A 20,495-nucleotide genomic window follows, 5' to 3' on the forward strand; every position below is an offset into this window, starting at 1 on the left:
GCACAATACTCCAGGTGTGGTCTCACCAGGGCCCTGTAAAAACTGCAGAAGGATCTCTTTGCTCCCATACTCAACTTCTCTCATTATGAAGGCCAACTTAGCTTTCTTCACTGCTTGCTGTAGCTGCATGCTTACTTTCGGTGACTGATGTACAAGGACACCCAGGTCTCGTTGTACTTCCCCTTTTCCTAACCTGACACCATTCAGATGATAATCTGCCTTCCTGTCCTTGTCACCAAAGTGGATAACCTCACATTTATCCACATTATACTGCATCTGCCATGCATCTGCCCACTCGGAGGCATTGGAGGCATTGGACCTGGAGTCCAGGTCCACAGCTCTCTGAAAATGGCAACACAAATAGACAGAGTGTTAAAGAAGGCCTGTGGTATGCTTGTCTTCATTGGTCAGTGCATTGAGCACGAGTCAGAAAGTTATGAGCAGATTTCTAGGACTTTGGTGAGATCGTAATGAGGTATTGCGCACAGCTCTGGTCTCTCCATTAAAGGTAGGAAGTAGAGGCTTTAAAGGGGGTGCAGAAGAGGTTTACCAGAATGACGCCTGGATTAGAAGGTTTCAGCTACAAGGCGAGGTTGAAAGAACTTGGATTGTTTTCTCTGGAACATCAGAAGCTGAGGGGGGACAAGATAAAATTAAGAGGCATAGATAGGTTACATAGTCATAACCTTTATCCCCAGGATGGAAATGTCAAACACTAGAGGGCATAACTCTCATTTGAAAGGGGCAAATTGGAAGGGAAATGTGAGGGGAAAGTTTGTGTTTATTTTAACTGTTGTGGGTGCCTAAAACAAGCTGCCAGTCATTAACCTGCTCCATTGCCAGTGTGGACTCCCAAATTGGAAGAACAGCACTTTATATGCTGCTTCAGTGGCTTACATACCAGGCACGAACAATAAATTGTCCAATTTCAAGTACCCCCTTTCTTTCCTCTTCTCCCATCTACCGTTCTACCGGTAGATGTTCTACCGTTTAAGTTACACTGCTACTTTCCCCTCCTCCATTTGCTCATCTCCCATTCCTGAATCCCCCATTTCCCTTTTATTCCCCTCCCCTTCTCCCATTCCACCCATATCCCTCTTTTACAAAAAAAATGATTGCACCCTTTTCTCCTCCAGCCTTTGTCATTTACTCCACCCATCTGCCAATCACTCCCACCCCACCTTTACCTGTATCCACCCTATCACTTCATTCCCACCTCCCTGTTCCAGCTTTCTCCCTCCTGCTCCATCAGTCTGAAGAAGGATCCCAACCTGAAACATCTGTCCAGGCACTCCACAGAAGCTGCCTGATCTGCCAGGTTTCTCCAGCAGTTTGTTTCTTGTTTAGTGCCATTGATTAAGCTGTTTCCATTCCAAATACTTCATTGAAAGGCTCAGTCCATGCAAAGGCAAATCTAAGCCAGCCAATTATAATCCCATTAACATAGAAACATAGAAAATAGGTGAAGGAGTAGGCCATTCGGCCCTTCGAGCCTGCACCGCCATTCAATATGATCATGGCTGATCATCCAACTCAGTATCCCGTACCTGCCTTCTCTCCATGCCCCCTGATCCCTTTGGCCACAAGGGCCACATCTAATTCCCTCTTAAATATAGCCAATGAACTGGCCTCAACTACCTTCTGTGGCAGAGAATTCCACAGATTCACCACTCTGTGTGAAAAAAAGCTTTCTCATCTCGGTCCTAAAAGACTTCCCCCTTATCCTTAAACTGTGACCCCTTGTTCTGGACTTCCCCAACATCGGGAACAATCTTCCTGCATCTAGCCTGTCCAACCCCTTAAGAATTTTGTAAGTTTCTATAAGATCCCCCCTCAATCTTCTAAATTCCAGCTAGTACAAGCCGAGTCTATCCAATCTTTCTTCATATGAAAGCCCTGCCATCCCAGGAATCAATCTGGTGAACCTTCTCTGTACTCCCTCTATGGCAAGAATGTCTTTCCTCAGATTAGGAGACCAAAACTGCATGCAATACTCCAGGTGTGGTCTCACCAATGCCCTGTACAACTGCAGCAGAACCTCCCTGCTCCTATATTCAACTCCCCTCGCTATGAATGCCAACATACCATTCGCTTTCTTCACTGCCTGCTTACCTGCATGCCTACTTTCAATGACTGGTGTACCACGACACCCAGGTCTCGTTGCATCTCCCCTTCTCCTAATCGGCCACCATTCAGGTAATAGTCTGCTTTCCTGTTCTTGCCACCAAAGTGGATAACCTCACATTTATTTTCAATCAGCAGCACAGTAATGAGCGGTTTTATCAATAAAGTTGTGAAATAGGTTTGAACAATCAATAACCTGTTCATTAATGCTCAGTTTGGCTTTCAGGACATTCACTCAGCATCAGACTGCTCAAAACATGGATAAAGGAGTTGACTTTCAGTATTGAAAAGTATTGAGAAGACAATCTGAACATCCATATGAATGGCTTACAACCGAACAATATGAACACTGAATTTGCCAATTTCAACTAATCCAGTTCCCCAACCCCCATTGCTTTTCCCTGGGCCACCTCATCTCAGTGTGCACACATTTCTCCCACCACTAAAGCCATCCAGTTCCTTACTCGTCCTCCATATGCTTATCTGCCACCCCAAGTTCCATATTTCCCTTTTACTCACCCCCCCCCCCCGCACATATTCAGGTGTCCTAGTAAAAATTAAAATAGTAAATACTGATGGGAAGTCTATTCACTACATAAATTCATACTCGGCAAAATTTGGTTGTAATTATCAGATATTAACTACTTGAGCCCCAGGATTTGCGACTTCAGACCAAAAGAACATAAAATAGTGGGCCATTTGGCTCCTCAAGCCTGACCTACCAATCAATAAATCAATATGACATGTTGAATTCCAAGGGTCTTTCACCCAGGGTAGGGAAATCAAGAACCAGAGGACATCGGTTTAAGGTGAGAGGGGAAAGATTTAATCGGAAACCGAGGGGCAACTTTTCACAGAGGGTGGGAGGCAGAGGAGGTAGTCGAGGGAGGTACAATAACAATTAAAAGACAATGAGATTAGTTTAGATGGGCATCTTGGTCGGCATGGACAATTTGGCCCAAAGGAGCTGTTTCTGTTCTCTGCTACTGATCTGTCACAGTCGTTATCTGCGTCAGATCCCCATTGCCCTCGGTTGCTTGATCTTTCAAAAGATGATGCACTTCTCTTTAAATACCTCCGGTGATCTGGCCTCCACAACATTCTAGAGATTCACTACCCTTTCTAAGAAGCAATTCCAATGCAGCACAGTTTAAAACAACCCCAATATCTTGTAAAAATGATCAATCATTTGAGAATCTGCAACTAGTGGAAATACTTCAATATCTACCTTGGTCACACTCCTTAAGAATATTATAACTTTCAGCAAGATCAACCCCTCATTCCTTTAATCTCTAAAGACTACAGATGCAATTTATTTTGCTTCTTGTGAAGGGTCAACCCTCCAAGCCCAAAGCTTTTTCTTAAGAAATTATTTTGAATTGACTCCAATGCCACAATATCCTCTCTTAAATATGCAAAACAAAACTGTGTGCAGAGTAATCGGATGTGGCCTCACAAGGATCACAAACCATCCTAACAATACTGTGCAGGAAAAAACTGCAGATGCTAGTTTACCTCAAAGGTAGACACAAAATGCTGGGGTAACTCAGTGGGACAGGCAGCATCTCTGGAGAGAAGGAATGGGTGACACAAAATGCTGGTGTATTTCTCTCCAGAGTTCCTTCTCTCCAGAGATGCTGCCTGTCCCGCTGAGTTACTCCAGCATTTTGTGTCTACCTTCGATCCTAACAATACTCCTCATTTCTAAACTCCAAACCTCTTGCAATAAAGATGAATAGGCAATTTATCTTCCAAACAACACAAAAAGCACTGTGCAAGTGGTTTGTAAAGCAAAGTACATTACAGTTTAAAGAAACGACATACAGGGAATTTTAGCAGTCCAAAAGTGATAAGACAAATTCTTGGGATTTGAATGTTGTCCTATCACAAACAAAATAAATTGCATCTGGATTCTTTGCAGTTTTACCATTTGCTGCATCGAACTGTCATTTTGTGGTCTGGACACAAAAACACCCAGATCCCTCTCTGCTTCACATATTTGCAATCTTTTCCCATTTAGATACTATTCTGCCTTCGGAGCATTATGTTGCTTATCCCTATATTAAGGTCCACCTGCCAAGATTTTACCCATTCACTCAACCGAAAAACTACTGCAAAATCCAAACATCTCCAGTGCCATATGCCCTCCCTCCCATTTTCATGTCATCGGCTACAGCGATGATGTGGGAGAATGGATTGATTGGATTGTCCTTGCAAAGACTTGCTGGACTGAGTGATCTCCTCTACAATGCAACTATGTAAATCCCTGAAAGTGTAAATGATTTAAATTGGCATTTGTCCAAACATACAAACTTCCCTCAAAGGTACGCATTATTCCAACTCAGAAATATGTCACCATTACAACTCGGAAATATATCAACATTCTTTGATTACCAAAAGGTAAAAATCCCCAAATTCACCTCTTATTAGCACTGTGGGTATAACATCCAAATAAGAATTGGTTTAGTTTAGCTCAGAGATACAGCACGGAAACAGGTCCTTCAGCCCACGGAGTCAGCACCAACCAGCGATCCCTGCACACTTACACTATCCTACACACACTATGAACAATTTACATTTATACGAATCCAATTAACATACAAACCTGTACGTCTTTGGAGTGTGGGAGGAAACTGAAGTTCTTGGAGAAAACTCATGCAGGTCACAGGGAGAACGTACAAACTTCCATAGTCAGGATCGAACCCGGGTCTCTGGCACTGTAAGGCAGTAGCTCTACCGCTTTGTCACCGTGTCACCCCAGTTCAAGAAAGCTACTCACCAATGTGTATTGAGGTACAAATAATGATCATCAAATAATGATGCCAATTTCCCAGGAGAATTAATAAAACAACAATTTTCTTTTAAATTTCTACCAAATATAGAGTTCCCCCAATTGTTGAAACATACATTTAAGCTATTGGCCATCCCATCCCTAAAATGTTACCAATGTATCACATTATGGAAAGTTAAGGAACTCAACATTTTTAAAGTGAAAATAATAACATTGGTACAATGGCATAATTAAATTACAGAATTTTATGTGAAAGGAAATGGGATTCTCCTTGAGAGGACAAAAATGTGTTCAATTCCCTGATGCTGCCCCACTGCAGTCAACAGAAAATACTGCAGTCTTAGCTAAATCAAGGACAAAGAATCTGATGCAATCAAAGACCTTCTACTCCTTGTGCTTGATCCACCTTTCAACTAAGATCAAGGTTCATTTCTTATTCACTTATTTGCACTTACCATTAATATCAAAAAATCTATCAATATCTTTCTTGAATATGCTCAATGACTGAGACACCACTGCCCTCTTGGATAGACAATTCCAAAGGTTTAATATTAGCCATATGAAGAAATTTATTTTGTCTACCATATTCTTTTGTCTGACCCACTGTTTACTCAGACTGTGCGAGACTCCTGTTGGTTGAAGACACTCCAGCAAGAAACATCTATCCAGTCAAGTAAGTATCCTGTTGAAGCATTATATTAAAAGAGTTGGCAGTACTTGTTTGGAGAATACATTGAAAGGTTTATAGGTACTCCAACACTGTGTCCTTTTGTGTATTAACCATCATCTGCAGTCATCCGCTTGGTCCGTTAAAACTAGGGTTTACTGTAAACAGACTATAGCAAAGGGAGTGCTTTCCATTACTGCTGGTGACTGCAGATGGTGGTTAATTCACCCGCCCCGAATCGCGGGGCTTGGGTCGGCCCGCTGCGGACCTATCACAGTCCGACATGGCCTGAAATAGGCCGCGGGATTTTCTCCGTCTGGCGGGAGCTTCAACGTCGGGAGCCCCGATCACCCCGACGTGGCAACTTCAACAGCCTGACCGCGGGAGAAGACGGCAGGGGAAGAGAAAAGGCATTCTGGCCTTCCATCACAGTGAGGAGGTGACTGGAGGAGACTCACTGTGATGGATGTTTCTTTTTTTTTGGTTTTGTGTTGGTTTGTGATTGTGTGTGTTATTGCTTATTTTTATTGCTCTTATTGTTAGACTGTGGGTAACGAAATTTCGTCCAAAAGACTTGTTATTTTGGATGACAATGAAGGTTATTCTGATTCTGATAGACAAAAGGACAAAATGCTGGAGTAATTCAGCGGATCAGGATCTTTGGAGAACATGGAAAGGTGACATCGGGAACCTTCCTCAGATTAATTAATTTGGCTGAGGTACTGCAGCACTTTGTGTCATTTCACTTTAAAAGTAGGCGCCATTACCGTGGAGATCCCTCTCATCTTTCAATGTGGGGAATGTTAGCGACTCCAGGGGAGAAGGAGGTGGCAGAGGGGGAGGAGGTGGGGAAGAATGAGGCGATGAAAGAAGCAGGCGGCAGTGGTCGAGCAGGGAGCGGATAAACAGCGGAAGGTGAGAGGGGCTCACTGGTGCACCTTGTGAGTCAGGAGTGGGGTCGCAGCTGGGGCTCAAAACGGCTGGGGAGATGGTTGGAGCTGGGAATGGGTCACCAGGTTTAGTTTAGTTCAGAGATACAGTGCAGAAACAGGCCCTTCGGCCCACTGGGTTCGCGCCGACCAGCAATCCCCACATATTAACACTATCCAGCACACAGGACGATTTTTACATTTACACTTTGTGTTATCTTCCGAACTTTGATGCACCCAAAACCAGTTCAGCCAAATTGCCCGATTGGTATTCAGAACCTAGCTGACCAATTTACACTTACAGATGCTAACAAGAACAGAATTAGATCAGAAAGTGTCATCTACTTTCTGATAACCCAAGTGTTACCCACCTTACAGATACTAACTTCAATAGCTCATATAAAACCATCATTGGAATAGCACAAAGCTGCAATTCTTTTTAGCAAAAAACAGCATATCCGGCTTAAAAAGAGTGGCTAGAAGGGATACATCATGAATATAGTGGGGAAGTTGTCCAGATAAACAATATTTTAAATTAATATCTTACAAGAGAGTATAATATTTGATGAAATCTATTAATGTTTTTTTGATATGAAAATACTAGAAACAAATTCACAATGGTTCCCTTTTTTTTATGTTCAACACCTGTTATTTAACAAATATGCTCTTGCAAACAATATGATTTATACATAAAGACAAAAAAAAAATTACTGCTGAAATCAATCAGCCAATCTTTTCAAATAACACCGTGGAGCTAATAACTTTTCCTATCTGTCAAAAAAGATAGAGGGTCAGACCAGATTAATGCATTGGTAGCAAGGATTATAATACGACCCAAGAGAATCCTGGACACAGTGTCTGCTATTTATAGCTGGTTGAGAATGAGTCACATGAGCAACCAACTCCCACAGGGCATACTGAATTCTATTAGTATCAACAAATCAATCTGAGATTCCATCTTCCATGTCTAACATCAAAAGAATCATTTCCACCTCTCAAGATGTCTAATTATGAGTAAAAATATAGATCCAGATGGTGATTAGCAAATGCTAAATGTATTACTCTTGCACTACTGATCCAACCCTATAATTACTGTACCATCTAATCCCTTGCATGCAAGCAAAACAAATCAAAATGACCACTATTCAAAAAGATTAATAATGCTCAGCACATTAATTTCTCTCCATTCATTGTCAAATTTTATAAAATATATCACAAGATTGTGCCACATTAATATTTAATATTAAAATATAATCTTTGTGATGCTATTTTTGTATCTCTTGTGAAATCTGTTTAAAAAAAACCCTATTATTTTTACACGATGTTTAGTGAGAAAATTTATTTTGAGAAGTCTATTGGGGAAAATAATTATACCATTAATTTAATCTTGCAACCCTGACATGAATCAATGGAACAGCTATATAAAATTCAACAGCACTGCAAAAATATTGAAACATTTTAGATAGGAACAATATTGAAAAGACAAAGGTCACACTAAATGGGACGTGTCTCCAAATACACGTTTTAAAAGCCTTTTGAAAGAAGCTTTAAAAGCAACTAAAATGGCAGCTAATGGCAGTTTTTCAACGAACGTGGGGCACAACTAAAGCAGTCCCCGGAGGGGTGAGTAAGTCAAGACTGACAGAATAAATAAGCAATGCTTTTGAGTTTATGTCAAAATCTTGAACAGATCTCAAGTGAAGATGAAGTCAACATGCCCAGGGGCATGCAACAAATCAAATTTGATAAAGGAAGACTTGAAAGTTTAAAGAAAATGCAAAAACTAGGGCCAAGGAGTTCTTGATAGGCTGGCTTGAAGAGCATTCCATGACATAGGGGCAGATTGGGACATCAGGACAGATCTATTGCCCTGAAGTCACTGCATGCTTGCCCCTGCACAATATATTATTTGTTCCAGCTAATGGTCCCTAGGTCAGTCTTCCATTGGGAACCAGCTCCCAGGATAGCCGAGTACAATTTGGGGGCCTATTTAATGCACCCTGCTTTGGGTGCAAGATGTTTTATATAATTTTATTTTTAATGCTTTTTGTACAACATGCAAAAACTATTGTATGTTAATTGTGTGCAATGATATTCTGCTGTAAAATATGCCATTTAATAATGCAGTATTCCAACCACTATGGACAGGTAGATGAACTGAGAAAAGATGCCAAACATCAGCGTAATTCCACTGAATTTTAGGAATATCTTTGACAGTCGGAACTAGTTGAAGAAAACAAATCAAAACTACAGAAGTTTAAAGATGCACTTCAGTTCATAGACTTCATCCATTCAACAGTACCTGGCAATGTTTTTTGCCCCTGGGCATGTTGACTTCATCTTCACTTGAGATCTGTTCAAGATTTTGACATAAACTCAAAAGCATTGCTTATTTATTCTGTCAGTCCTTCTAAAGTAAGAATGCAGAGGAACCAAAAGTAAAATATACTTTGTATGTGAAATCTGAACTATAACAGGAAGTGCTAGAATTAGTTACCAGGTCAGGTAAAGAATAAGAAACCAACTTTCCTAAACCATCATCTCCACTTTAGTATAATTCACAGATACAGCATAGAAACAGGCTTTTTGGCCCACCAAGACCACACAGATCATCGAACACCAGTTCACGCTATTTAAATGTTATCCTATTTTCTCATCCACTCCCTACACAAGGCAATTTGCCAGGTCAAATATCCCATATACCCAGTGGTGCCTTGGGATGTGGGAGGAAACCAGAGCACCCGGAGGAATCCCATGCAGTCACAGGGAAAATGTGCTAACTCCATATAGACAGCACCTGATGACAGAATCAAACCCAGGTTTCTGGTGCTGTGAGGAAACAGCTCTACCAGCTGCACCACTGGCCCGCCCTATTCAGGATCTGGTTGCACTCAGTTTGATCTTATAAGTGTATAGCTGTGTTTTAGGATTTGATTGCCTGTCAGACAGAAGAATAGATTCATGGATATGCTCAGTGTCTTATTCCACCTATTCCTCCTATTCCAGTTGTATGGGTTCCGAGTTGGCTAATATTGCTAACTGGACCAAGTGGACCCGTTGGACCCAAACCTCTCCTGCATTGGTGCAGCACCCTCTCCTCCCCCCCTTCTCAACTAAAAAAAACTGCTTGGTTAAATAATAGAAGGGAGATATATATGGGAGAACAGAATAATTATCTGGATTTTATCAAAAGAACATGAAACATGAGATGTACATGCTGATTATCTGAAAGCCTTTGAATTCATTGTCCATTTGGAGGTTCATGTGCAATCAGTCAATGGTATTGCTCGGCTTTAGATTGTATTTCATTGCCACAGGTAGGTTACAGAAGGTAACCGGTCACAGAGAGATTAAATAAGTGGCAACAACCAGGAGCTTTGAGTCAGTCTGGCAAAATCTTCTGAAAAGTGGTCACCCATTCTGCATTTGATACGGAACTATGAGTATAAATCGTTGCTGCTCTTGGAAAGAGCGTTCATGTACTAGACAGTGAGATGGGGGAGGTAAGAAGGCAGATCCAGTTGTCATGTCATCTCTCCAATTATACCAATCCAAGAGGATTGCTGTCGAGGAGGGAATTAAAGTGTCTCCGAGGAAGCTTTGTAATGTTGAAGTTAGAAAAGGATGGAAAGGATAGAACTGACAATGCTGAAAATATCAAAAACCTTTGCAGTGTGGGGGAATTGGGATGACAGAGGAAAAGCTATCTCAATCCCAATGAGAACATTTGACTAGGAATTGGAACTTGTTGCAGCTTAAAGCCCATTAACAAATGATGGGCGAGAACACACAGTTAAGAAATTGCAAACACACAACAATAGCAATTGCGAAGAAGTTGTCATTGTCAGAATTGATGCAATGGATGACGAGTAAGTGGAAGAATACAATCCTTATAATGATCATGACGGAAAGAGGTCAAAGTAACTGCAGGTCTTTTAGTAGATACTAATCACCAAAATTAGAAGCAAAGATTGAAGGAATTGACACCCTGCAAGTGCACCTACGTCGTTGGCAGTACCTACCCAGTTGGCAGTTTACCAGATCAGAGTAGTTTCTAATTAAAGAATGAAAGTCAGATGTGACGCAGACCCATACAAGTTCTCGCAGTCACATCTTTTCATCAGTGACAGGATCGGTCAAAGTCAGCATGGATTTATGAAGGGGAAATCATGCTTGACTAATCTTCTGGTATTTTTTGAGGAAGTAACAAGTAGAATGGACAAGGGAGAGCCAGTGGATGTGGTGTATCGGGACTTTCAAAGGTCCCACACAAGAGATTAGTGTGCAAAATTAGAGCACATGGTATTGGGGGTAGGGTATTGACATGGATAGAGAACTGGTTGGCAGACAGTAAGCAAAGAGTAGAAATTAACAGGTTCTTTACAGAATGGCAGGCAATGACTAATGGGGTGCCGCAAGGCTCGGTGCTGGGACCCCAGTTATTTACAATATATATTAACGATTTAGACGAGGGAATTAAATGTAACATCTCCAAGTTTGTGGATGACACAAAGCTAGGTGGCAGTGCGAGCTGCGAGGAGGATGCTATGAGGCTGCAGGGTGACTTGGATAGGTTGGGTGATTTGGCAGATGCAGTATAATGTGGATAAATGTGAGGTTATCTACTTTGGTGGCAAGAACAGGAAGACAGATTATTATCTGAATGGTGTCAGATTAGGAAAAGGGGAGGTGCAGCGAGACCTGGGTGTGCTTGTACATCAGTCACTGAAAGTAAGCATGCAGGTACAGCAGGTGGTGAAGAAAGATAATGGCATGTTGGCTTTCATTGTGAGAGGATTTGAGTTTGGGAGCAAAGAGGTCCTACTGGAGTTTTATAGGGCCCTGGTGAGACCGCACCTGGAGTATTGTGCGCAATTTTGGTCTAATTTGAGGAAGGACATTATTGCTATCGAGGGATTGCAGCATAGGTTCACCAGGTTAATTCCTGGGATGGCGGGACTGACATATGATGAAAGAATGGGTCGACTGGGCTTGTATTCACTGGAATTTAGAAGGATGAGAGGGGATCTTAGAGAGACATATAAAAATTTTAAAGAATTATACAGGCTAGATGCAGGAAAAATGTTACCAATGTTGGGGGAGTCCAGAACCAGGGGTCACAGTTTAAGAATAAGGGGTAGGCCATTTAGGACTGAGATGAGGAAAAACTTTTTCACCCTGAGAGTTGTGAATCTGTGGAATTCTCTGCTACAGAAGGCAGTGGAGGCCAATTCACTGGATGTTTTCAAGAAAGAGAATTGGCTCTTAGGGCTAAAGGAATCAAGGGATATGGGGAAAAAGCAGGATTGGGGTACTGATTTTAGATGATCAGCCACGATCATATTGAATGGCAGTGCTGGCTCGAAGGGCCGAATGGCCTACTCCTGCACCTATTTTTCTATGTTTCTCTGTTTTTCTATGTTTATGTGGAAGTCAGTGAAGTTCACGATGAAGTCACATTTTTTCTATGGTGTAAATGCTCAGGTTAGGCAGCATCTGCGAACAGAGATGTCAATGCTTCCATTAAAAGGCCCTGCATCAGAAACCCCATCATCAGTTTTTGTGGCTTTTCAATTATAGCTTAAGTTATTCATCGTGAAAATAAATCGAGGAAGGTGGTATTGGAAAGCAATTGGTTAGGACTCTGTTCAAGGAATCAGCAAAGGTCTCCAAGACCATCGAGTGGGGAATGCATGGACAGCAGACTGAGGAAAACAATGAAGCCAGTGAACGGGCTGGGGTCTCACCTCCCACACCCTCGTAGGCACCCTGCACATTCAGAGGTCAGCTGCGGGAGGCTCCCGGACATGGAGCTGTACAGTGGCTGTCTGAGGCAAGGGACGGCACAGTCACAGGCCAATGTACGATGTGCCCCAATCGAGGCATCGATGGAGTGGGCTGCTGGTGGCCTTACAACAGCCTGGGGCTCAATTATATCAGGCACTGCTCTATGCGCCGAGCACACACAACGGATGTGGCCGACACTGGCGCAGAACAGCATTCGAGGACATTGACACATCACCAGGCCATAAGCCCCAACAACTCAAACGGGCCTCTATGGCCAAGTTAAGACTAACATGAAACTTGAAAGATATAAGATGGTGCCGGGAATGTGGCAATGCTTGTATACTGCCCGAGTATAATCTACTATCTTAAGTATGACTGTGCGTAATGTATAGTAAGATTGTTACTGGACTATTTGCAAAAAATGGTCCAGTACATGACAGTAAAGAACCAATTAAATGAATTGACGTATTCAAGGATTAGACCACCAATGTCAAAGCAAGCTGGATGGATCAGGAAATTGGAATGTATCATGCAGTTAGATAGAAAAAGTGGGCAAATGGGCTAGAGAAAGGGACGAAATGAGCTCCATGGGACATGAAGTTACTGAAGCAATGGGTCATGCAGGGCAGTCTTCCTTACGTCCCAAATAAGGTAGCAGGCTGTGAATAGAGGCTGCGGAGGGGAGATCAACAGAAAATAATAAATCGGCAGTTTCTGAAAAAGTAGTGTAGGTCAGGGAGAAAATGTGAAGGAGATGCCAGTTTGAGGATTTATTCAATCTTCATAAGATAGAGTACACCTACAGTAGCAACCCCAGCCCAGGGATTGGTTCTTTATGAATGGAGTATTGCAGAAATAATAATTTTACAACATCACTTAGGAAGACAGAACTTGGGACACATGCAACATGGTAATACATTCCTACTTGCAACTTACAATAAACTTTGAAAGCATTTAGCACAGTGGTATGAAATATTGTTCATCTACTTCAGCCTGCCTGGATAAAATAATCATTATTAAATCAACATTTTGCTCTGAAATACAAATATAACTCTAGCACCACCTGCTGGTTGACTCCAACTTGTATGATATGCAAGGAACGTTCAAGTGAACACGAAGTAATGCCTTCTGAAATACTGTAAATCAAATAATCAATAATACTTTGAAAAAATAATTTGCATACATTTGATCTTAGTTACGATTGGCAATTACATTGCAAGCATAATTACAATGCCAGTAAGAAATTCTGATGGGCAGATAACTTCAATAACAGAGGGAAGGCCAAATAGCTACTTTCTGTGATGTTACATTCCATGATCTAATAAGTTTAATACAACACACATCAATGATGATCACGTTTTATCAAGAACAAAGAAGTTCTTAAATAGAGGGTCCCAAACACGACTGAGCTTAATTTTGGAATAGGAAGCTTTGGAAGAGCTCAATTTTCAGTTTGCAAATGGACACCACAGTCGCTCAGCACTTTGCATCACTCACACAAAATGATAACTGAGTATTATGAAAGAGTACATGGTACTTCCACATGCTTCAATCACGTGAACATTTGCATATTCAAATAGAATCAATATTTTGGTAACTTTTGTGTGATTATTCTGATCTTGTCTTACCCCCATAGCAGTAAGAGCGTGAAAAGGATTTGGAAGTCATTCTAGGTTAGAGATAAACTTCACAGTACTAATAACTCAGTGTAGAGTGTGGGCAAAAGGAGGACTGGACATTCTCCCAAAAGCTGAAAATGAAAATCATCCATAGTTCAAGCAACACAACAATGCAGCTTTCAGTGCTGCTGCCTTACAGCTCCAGAGACCCGGGTCCAATCTTTGGGTGCTGTCTGTATGGAATTTGTATGTTTTCCATAAGACGGTGGGAGTTTCATATGGGTGCTCTGGTTTCCTCCCATATCCTAAAGGTGCGCGGCTTTGGAAGTTAATTGTTGTCCTCTGTAAAATTAGAGGATAGAGACTTTAATTGGTAAACGGTCAAAAAGGAATTGTGGGCATGTATTGTCACCCAAAAAGAAGTGGACATCTGAAACTCTGCGAAATCAATACCTGGTTGAATACTTGAGAAGTAACATGCAAGGCAATTGGCCAGGAACGAGGCAATGGGACCAACTTAAATAGTTCACTTTAAGGATGGCATAAACGTATAGGGCATAATAACCTCCTTAAAGTCATAATCTATCCAAGATTTTGCTGATATTTTTCCTTGCTTTTTATTGATAACCTAGACCAAGTGGGCCCAAACCTCTCCTGCATTGGTGCAGCACCTTCTCCTCCCCTCCCCCCCCCCCCCCTTATCCCTCCTCCTAATGTGAATAACTTTAAAAATATAACACCGATTTCAATGAAACATCTTCCACTACACCAAAGGGACGACGGTGAGTAAGGTGGGCCTAAAATTGTCACGCTATCCTGTACCGTTTTAACTGTAGTTCAGATACAAACAAACGAGAGTTTTAGTATATAGATGTTCTGGACCAGCCTTTAGTCTCACTTGGTATTCAACTCTGAAGAAATTTTTGCTGACTGCCTCATATTCCAAGATTTAATAATACTTAACACAGACTGCTCATGTTTAAACTGTTAATTTAAACTTTAAACTGATGTATTCAAGAGAGAGTTAGATATAGCTCTTAGTGCTAATGGAATCAAGGGATATGGGGAGAAAGCAGGAACGGGGTACTGATTTTGGATGATCAGCCATGCTCATATTGAATGGCAGTGCTGGCTCAAAGGGCCAAATGACCTACTCCTGCACCTATTTTCTATGTTTCTAATTCGTATTAAGCAGTGTCTCTCAGCTGCAGATTGGCAACAGCTGATTCACAAAACAATCAACCTAGTATACTCAGGTGGAAAGGAGCAGAACCTTTTACTTACGGTAAATGAATGTCAAGACTTTCTTACAAAAAGATACAGCAAAAGCACAGATCCATTTGGACTACGGATGCCAGAGTTGGGCAAAGCAAGTTCTGCTCATTAAGCTACCTACTCTGGAGCAAGATGAAACCATGTCCAGTATTAAGGTTTCATTGTCATGATGAGCGAAAAGACCTCAAGCACCTGTACATGAAAAAACCCCACACTACTTAGTATTAATGTAGAAACAAAGAATCCATTGCAGGTCTGGGTGAGTGAGGCTCGGTCCTGTGGGCCCATTGCAGGTCTCAACCCAAAATGTCACCTATCCATGTTCTCCAGAAATGCTGCCTGGCCTGCTGAGACACTCCAGCACTTTGTATCTGACTTAATATTAAACCTAATTTTGGATAGCTTTGCATTCATTTAAAAAAAACATTTAGCATCATTGAGAAAAAGGGTGAACATATCAATAAAAACACAGCCATAAACGAATTACTTAAATCGTAATATTATCTTGGCATGTTTAACGGCCTTTTAAGACTACAGCACAATATGAAGCTGCATGCAAATACAAAGTTGAGGGAATGCTGCATTTCCCTCGCTGCTATCTTGTGGGAAATATATATACAAAAAGCTGGAGTAACTCAGCAGGACAGGCAGCATCTCTGGAGAGAAGGAATGGGTGACGTTTCGGGTCAAGACCCTTCTTCAGACTAGTTAGGGAAAAAAGTAAATTCAAGGCTGTATTATCCCTCAAGCCTGCTTTCACTTCTGTTTCAACTCAATTTTCCTAACCTGTGGAAATATCAAAAAGCAAAAAGTAAGATGCCAGAAATATGAAAAAAGAGCAAATGCTGTAAATACTCAATAGATCGGGTAACAACTACAGAGAGAGAAGCAGAAATAATGTTTCAGGTAAAAGAGCTTTCAGCTCTAATGAAAGACCATTGACCCAAGAAACCAACTATATTTCCACCATTCTCCATTTTCAATCCAGATATCCCTTAAAATCAGTGAGGCACAGAAAAGGGGGATGGGGAAAGGTGGGGGAAGGGGTTGTTAGTAGTTAGTTAACTGAAATTAGAGAATTTAATGATTCCAAAAAGGATGGGTTCATCCAGAAAACCCATAAATGCTGTTTTCGACCCCCACTACCATCACTTTCTCTGGCCGTGGAATTCAATTACTCATTACTCCAAATGAGAAAGGTTCCCCTCAGATTCCCTTTATATGTCTAGGAAAGAACTGTAGACGCTGGTTTAATATGAAGATAGACACAAAATGCTGGAGTAACTCAGCGGGACAGAAGGAATGAATGGGTGACGTTTTGGGTCGAGACCCTTCTTCAGACTGAAGCATTTTGTGTCTATCTTTCCTTTAAATGTTTCCTCTCTTACCGTAAATCTATGAGCCTTATTTATCACAAGTAAAGGAGAAAAGATTCTTGCAATCTACCCTATCTATTTCCCTTATAATTTAACATTACCTACTCTTCAATCCTCTGGTACCTTTCCCGCTGCTCAAGAAGAGACAAAGTTCTTCGTCAAGGCCCTTGCAATCTTCTCGCATGCCTCTCCCAATAACTTGGGATGGATCGCATCAGGCCTTGGGGATTTATCCACCTTAATGCTCTTCAAGAGCCCCAAAATCACCTGCTCCTTGATTTTAAACTGCCATAGCATATTGGTATTCCCCACACTAATCTCATTGCCCTACATGCCCTTCTTCTTGGCAAATATAGCTGCAAAGTACTTGTGTAACACCTCACCTACATCCTCTTATTCTAAGCATAAATTTCTGCTTTATCCTTGAGCAGTCCGATCTTCTCCTTTGGTACCCTCCTGTTTTTAATGTACTTATGTACTTAGTGGTATTTTCTTTAATCTGACTCATCAATGTCATTTCATGGTCCCTTTTGACCCTTCTAATTGTCTGTTTGAGTTATTTCCTGTAAATGACTCCCACACCGGATGTGGACTTACCCAATAACAACTCCTCCCAGGTTACTCTGCCTAGCTCCTGCATTCCATTTTGCTTTCATAGTCTAACACTGTCCTCAATTGTCATTAAACCACAGGCTCTTGCAATCTGATAAATAAGATGAATTCTGGGTGCCTTTGAAAGGTTATTTATTTTCTTGTTTAATGAGGGTGGGAGTAAGAGAGAGAGAAATTGTGAATGTCAAATTGCTGATTCTTCCCTTGCTTCTACTCCAGTTTTGTGGGAACCGAGGTGTTTGAGGAGAACAACCAACTCAGATTTTTCAACTGATTACAGTAGAGGTGCCTGACAGGACAACTGAGTGGGTGTCCTCTCTCAGGTCCTTCTGCCACGTACACAGGGCTTCTGTGTGCTCCCAATGCATGGTGCCAAGATCCTCAGAGGTAACCCGAATTATGTTTCTCCGAAGGACGGCACAGTTGCACAGCTGGTAGAGCTGCTGCCTCACAGCCTCAGAGACCCAGGTATTGTCTATGTGGAGTTTGGACTTTCTCCTTGTGACTGCGTGGGTTTTGCTCCGGGTGCTCCGGTTTCCTCTCAAATCCAAAAGATGTGTGGGATTGTAGGTTAATAGACTTCTGTAAATTGCCCCGAGTGGGTAGGGAGTGGAAGCAAAAATAGGATAACATAACTAGTGGCACTAGTTTACCGAACTCTACCTCCGCTACATCGACGACTGCATTGGTGCTACCTCTTGTACCCATGCAGAACTCACTGACTTCATACACTTCACTTCCAATTTCCATCCTGCCCTTAAATATACCTGGACCATCTCCAACATCTCCCTCCCGTTTCTAGACCTCACCATCTCCATCACAGGAGACAGACTGGTGACTGACATCTACTATAAACCCACTGACTCACACAGCTATCTGGACTACACTTCTTCCCACCCAGTCTCCCGCAAAAAGTCTATCCCCTACTCCCAATTCCTCCGTCTACGCCGCATCTGCGCCTGGGATGAGGTGTTTCACATTAGGGCATCAGAGATGTCCTCATTCTTCAGGAAACGGGGCTTCCCCCTTCCATTATAGATGAGGCTCTCACTAGGGTCTCTTCTACATCCCACAGCTCCGCTCTTGCTCCCCCTCCCCCCATTCGTAACAAGGACAGAATCCCCCTCGTTCTCACCTTCCACCCCATCAGCCAGCGTATCCAACAAATCATCCGCCAACATTTCCGTCACCTACAACGGGACCCCACCACTGGCCACATCTTCCCATCCCCTCCCCTTTCTGCGTTCCGCAGAGACCGTTCCCTCCGTAATTCCCTGGTCCACTCGTCCCATCCTACCCAAACCACCCCATCCCCGGGCACTTTCCCCTGCAACCGCAGGAGATGCAACACCTGTCCCTTTACCTCCCCCCTCAACTCCATCCAAGGACCCAAACAGTCTTTCCAGGTGAGACAGAGGTTCACCTGCACCTCCTCCAACCTCATCTATTGCATCCGCTGCTCTAGATGTCAACTTCTTTACATCGGCGAAACCAAACACAGGCTTGGCGATCACTTCGCTCAACACCTTCGTTCAGTCTGCCTTAACCAACCTGATCTCCCGGTGGCTGAGCACTTCAACTCCCCCTCCCAGTCTGACCTTTCTGTCATGGGCCTCCTCCAGTGCCACAGTGAGGCCCACCAGAAATTGGAGGAACAGCACCTCATATTTCGCCTGGGCAGCTTGCAGCCCAGCGGTATGAATATTGACTTCTCCAACTTTAGATAGTTCCTCTGTCCCTCTCTTCCCCTCCCCCTATCTCCCACTGTCTTCCTGTCTCCACCTATATCCTTCCTTTGTCCCGCCCCCCTGACATCAGTCTGAAGAAGGGCCTCGACCCGAAACGTCACCCATTCCTTCTCTCCTGAGATGCTGCCTGACCTGCTGAGTTACTCCAGCATTTTGTGAATAAATACCTTCGATTTGTACCAGCATTTGCAGTTATTTTCTTACACTAACTAGTGGCACAGGTGATGTCAGCATGAACTCAGTGGGTCAAAAGGCCCATTTCCACACTACGTCTTTAAACTAAACCATAATCTGCCTTACCCCAAAGTCCAGACTTATCCTTATTCATATCTATCTGAAAACGGAGTTCTGATCACCGTTCCAAAAATGGTCTTCCATCAAAACACTGGTCACCTGGCCAGGTTGGTTTCCTAGCACAATGTCCGCTATGGCACCTCCTCGAGTTGGACTATCCTCGTACTGGGACACAAGGAGCTGCAGATGCTGGCCTGAGAATGTCATAAGCTTCCCAACTAAAAAGCAAAAAGTAAACACAAGAACTGCAGATGCTGGTTTACAAAAAGAGTCCAAGTAACTCAGTGGGTCAGGCTGCCTAACTGGCAAGCTGGAGTTCCTCCAGTACTATGTGTCTTAAAAACAAAGTGTTGTGTTATACCATTGGTGCAGACTAACTTGCTGGGTCTAACTTTCCGACGTAGGAGTCTGGCACAGCAGTCGCCATTCTCGGTGATGTTTCAAAACGTACTGAAAACACATTCCATAGCGTAGGGCCACGTAAAGTGCAGCCGCTGATGAGGAAACTTTTAATGCAATTCTCCCGACCCAGTGCGGGTTCCAGTCCTACCTCTCTGGCTGGACGCCACCGACTTACGCTCGTCGTCGTCCAGCTTCCCAACCAGCAGACTCGGGTCGATCTTGGTCCCGGCGAACAGCGAAGGCGGCAAGCGATCGGCATCCTGCGGAGAGCGGTAAAGAGGAGAGCTGAGCCAGGCCAGGCCAGGGCAGGGAGCAGAGAGGGCCCACCCAGCTCATGGTCACATTCCCGGGCGCGGCGCGGCGCTGTCCCGCAGCCACTCACCTCCTGCAGTCGCCTCCTGGCATCCACGGAGAGTGGGGGCGGGGGCCATGACACGAGGGTATCCCGGGCAGGCTCGCTCTCTGCCTGGGCCGACCCAGTCAGCTTCACCGCCGCCGAATGCAGCCGGAACCGAGACCGCTTCGCCTTCCCCACCATGTTGCCAAGGGCAACACACGTGGCTGGGGAGCAGGGGTGGTGTCCGCCCGCTAAACCGTCCGTCCGCTAAACACGGACTCGGATAACGGTTCCGGGGCTCCTGTGGGTGGAGGATATATTTTGTTGAACGTTCACACTCCAAAGATGCACATATTTGAAGTTTAATTGGCTTCAGTAAAATTGTAACTTGTCTATAGTGTGTAAGATAGGGCTAGTGCACGGGGTCGACACGGACTTGGTGGGCCGCAGGGCCTGTTTCCACGCTGTATTTCTAAAGTCACTTTGTGTTCTATGAACGATTCCATCATCGGCAGTTCCTCATATCTCCAATTG

The 20,495-nt window shown here is 43.1% G+C and overlaps 1 protein-coding gene across 1 annotated transcript in view; it reads right to left on the bottom strand.

Annotated features, from left to right (window-relative positions):
• slx9 (SLX9 ribosome biogenesis factor) overlaps positions 1 to 20,176 on the bottom strand; it is an 81,606-nt gene extending 61,430 nt beyond the window's left edge. Inside the window, exons 1-2 of the mRNA XM_078404457.1 lie at positions 20,007 to 20,176; positions 19,773 to 19,884 (exon numbers count right to left, since the gene is read on the bottom strand). Coding sequence (XP_078260583.1) covers positions 19,773 to 19,884; positions 20,007 to 20,162 — 268 coding nt within the window. The 5' untranslated portion in view covers positions 20,163 to 20,176. The remainder of the gene's footprint in view (positions 1 to 19,772; positions 19,885 to 20,006) is intronic.
• Positions 20,177 to 20,495: the final 319 nt, after the last annotated feature.

Source organism: Rhinoraja longicauda, chromosome 8 (genome assembly GCF_053455715.1).
Source record: "Rhinoraja longicauda isolate Sanriku21f chromosome 8, sRhiLon1.1, whole genome shotgun sequence".
Taxonomy (NCBI): Eukaryota; Metazoa; Chordata; class Chondrichthyes; order Rajiformes; family Arhynchobatidae; genus Rhinoraja; species Rhinoraja longicauda.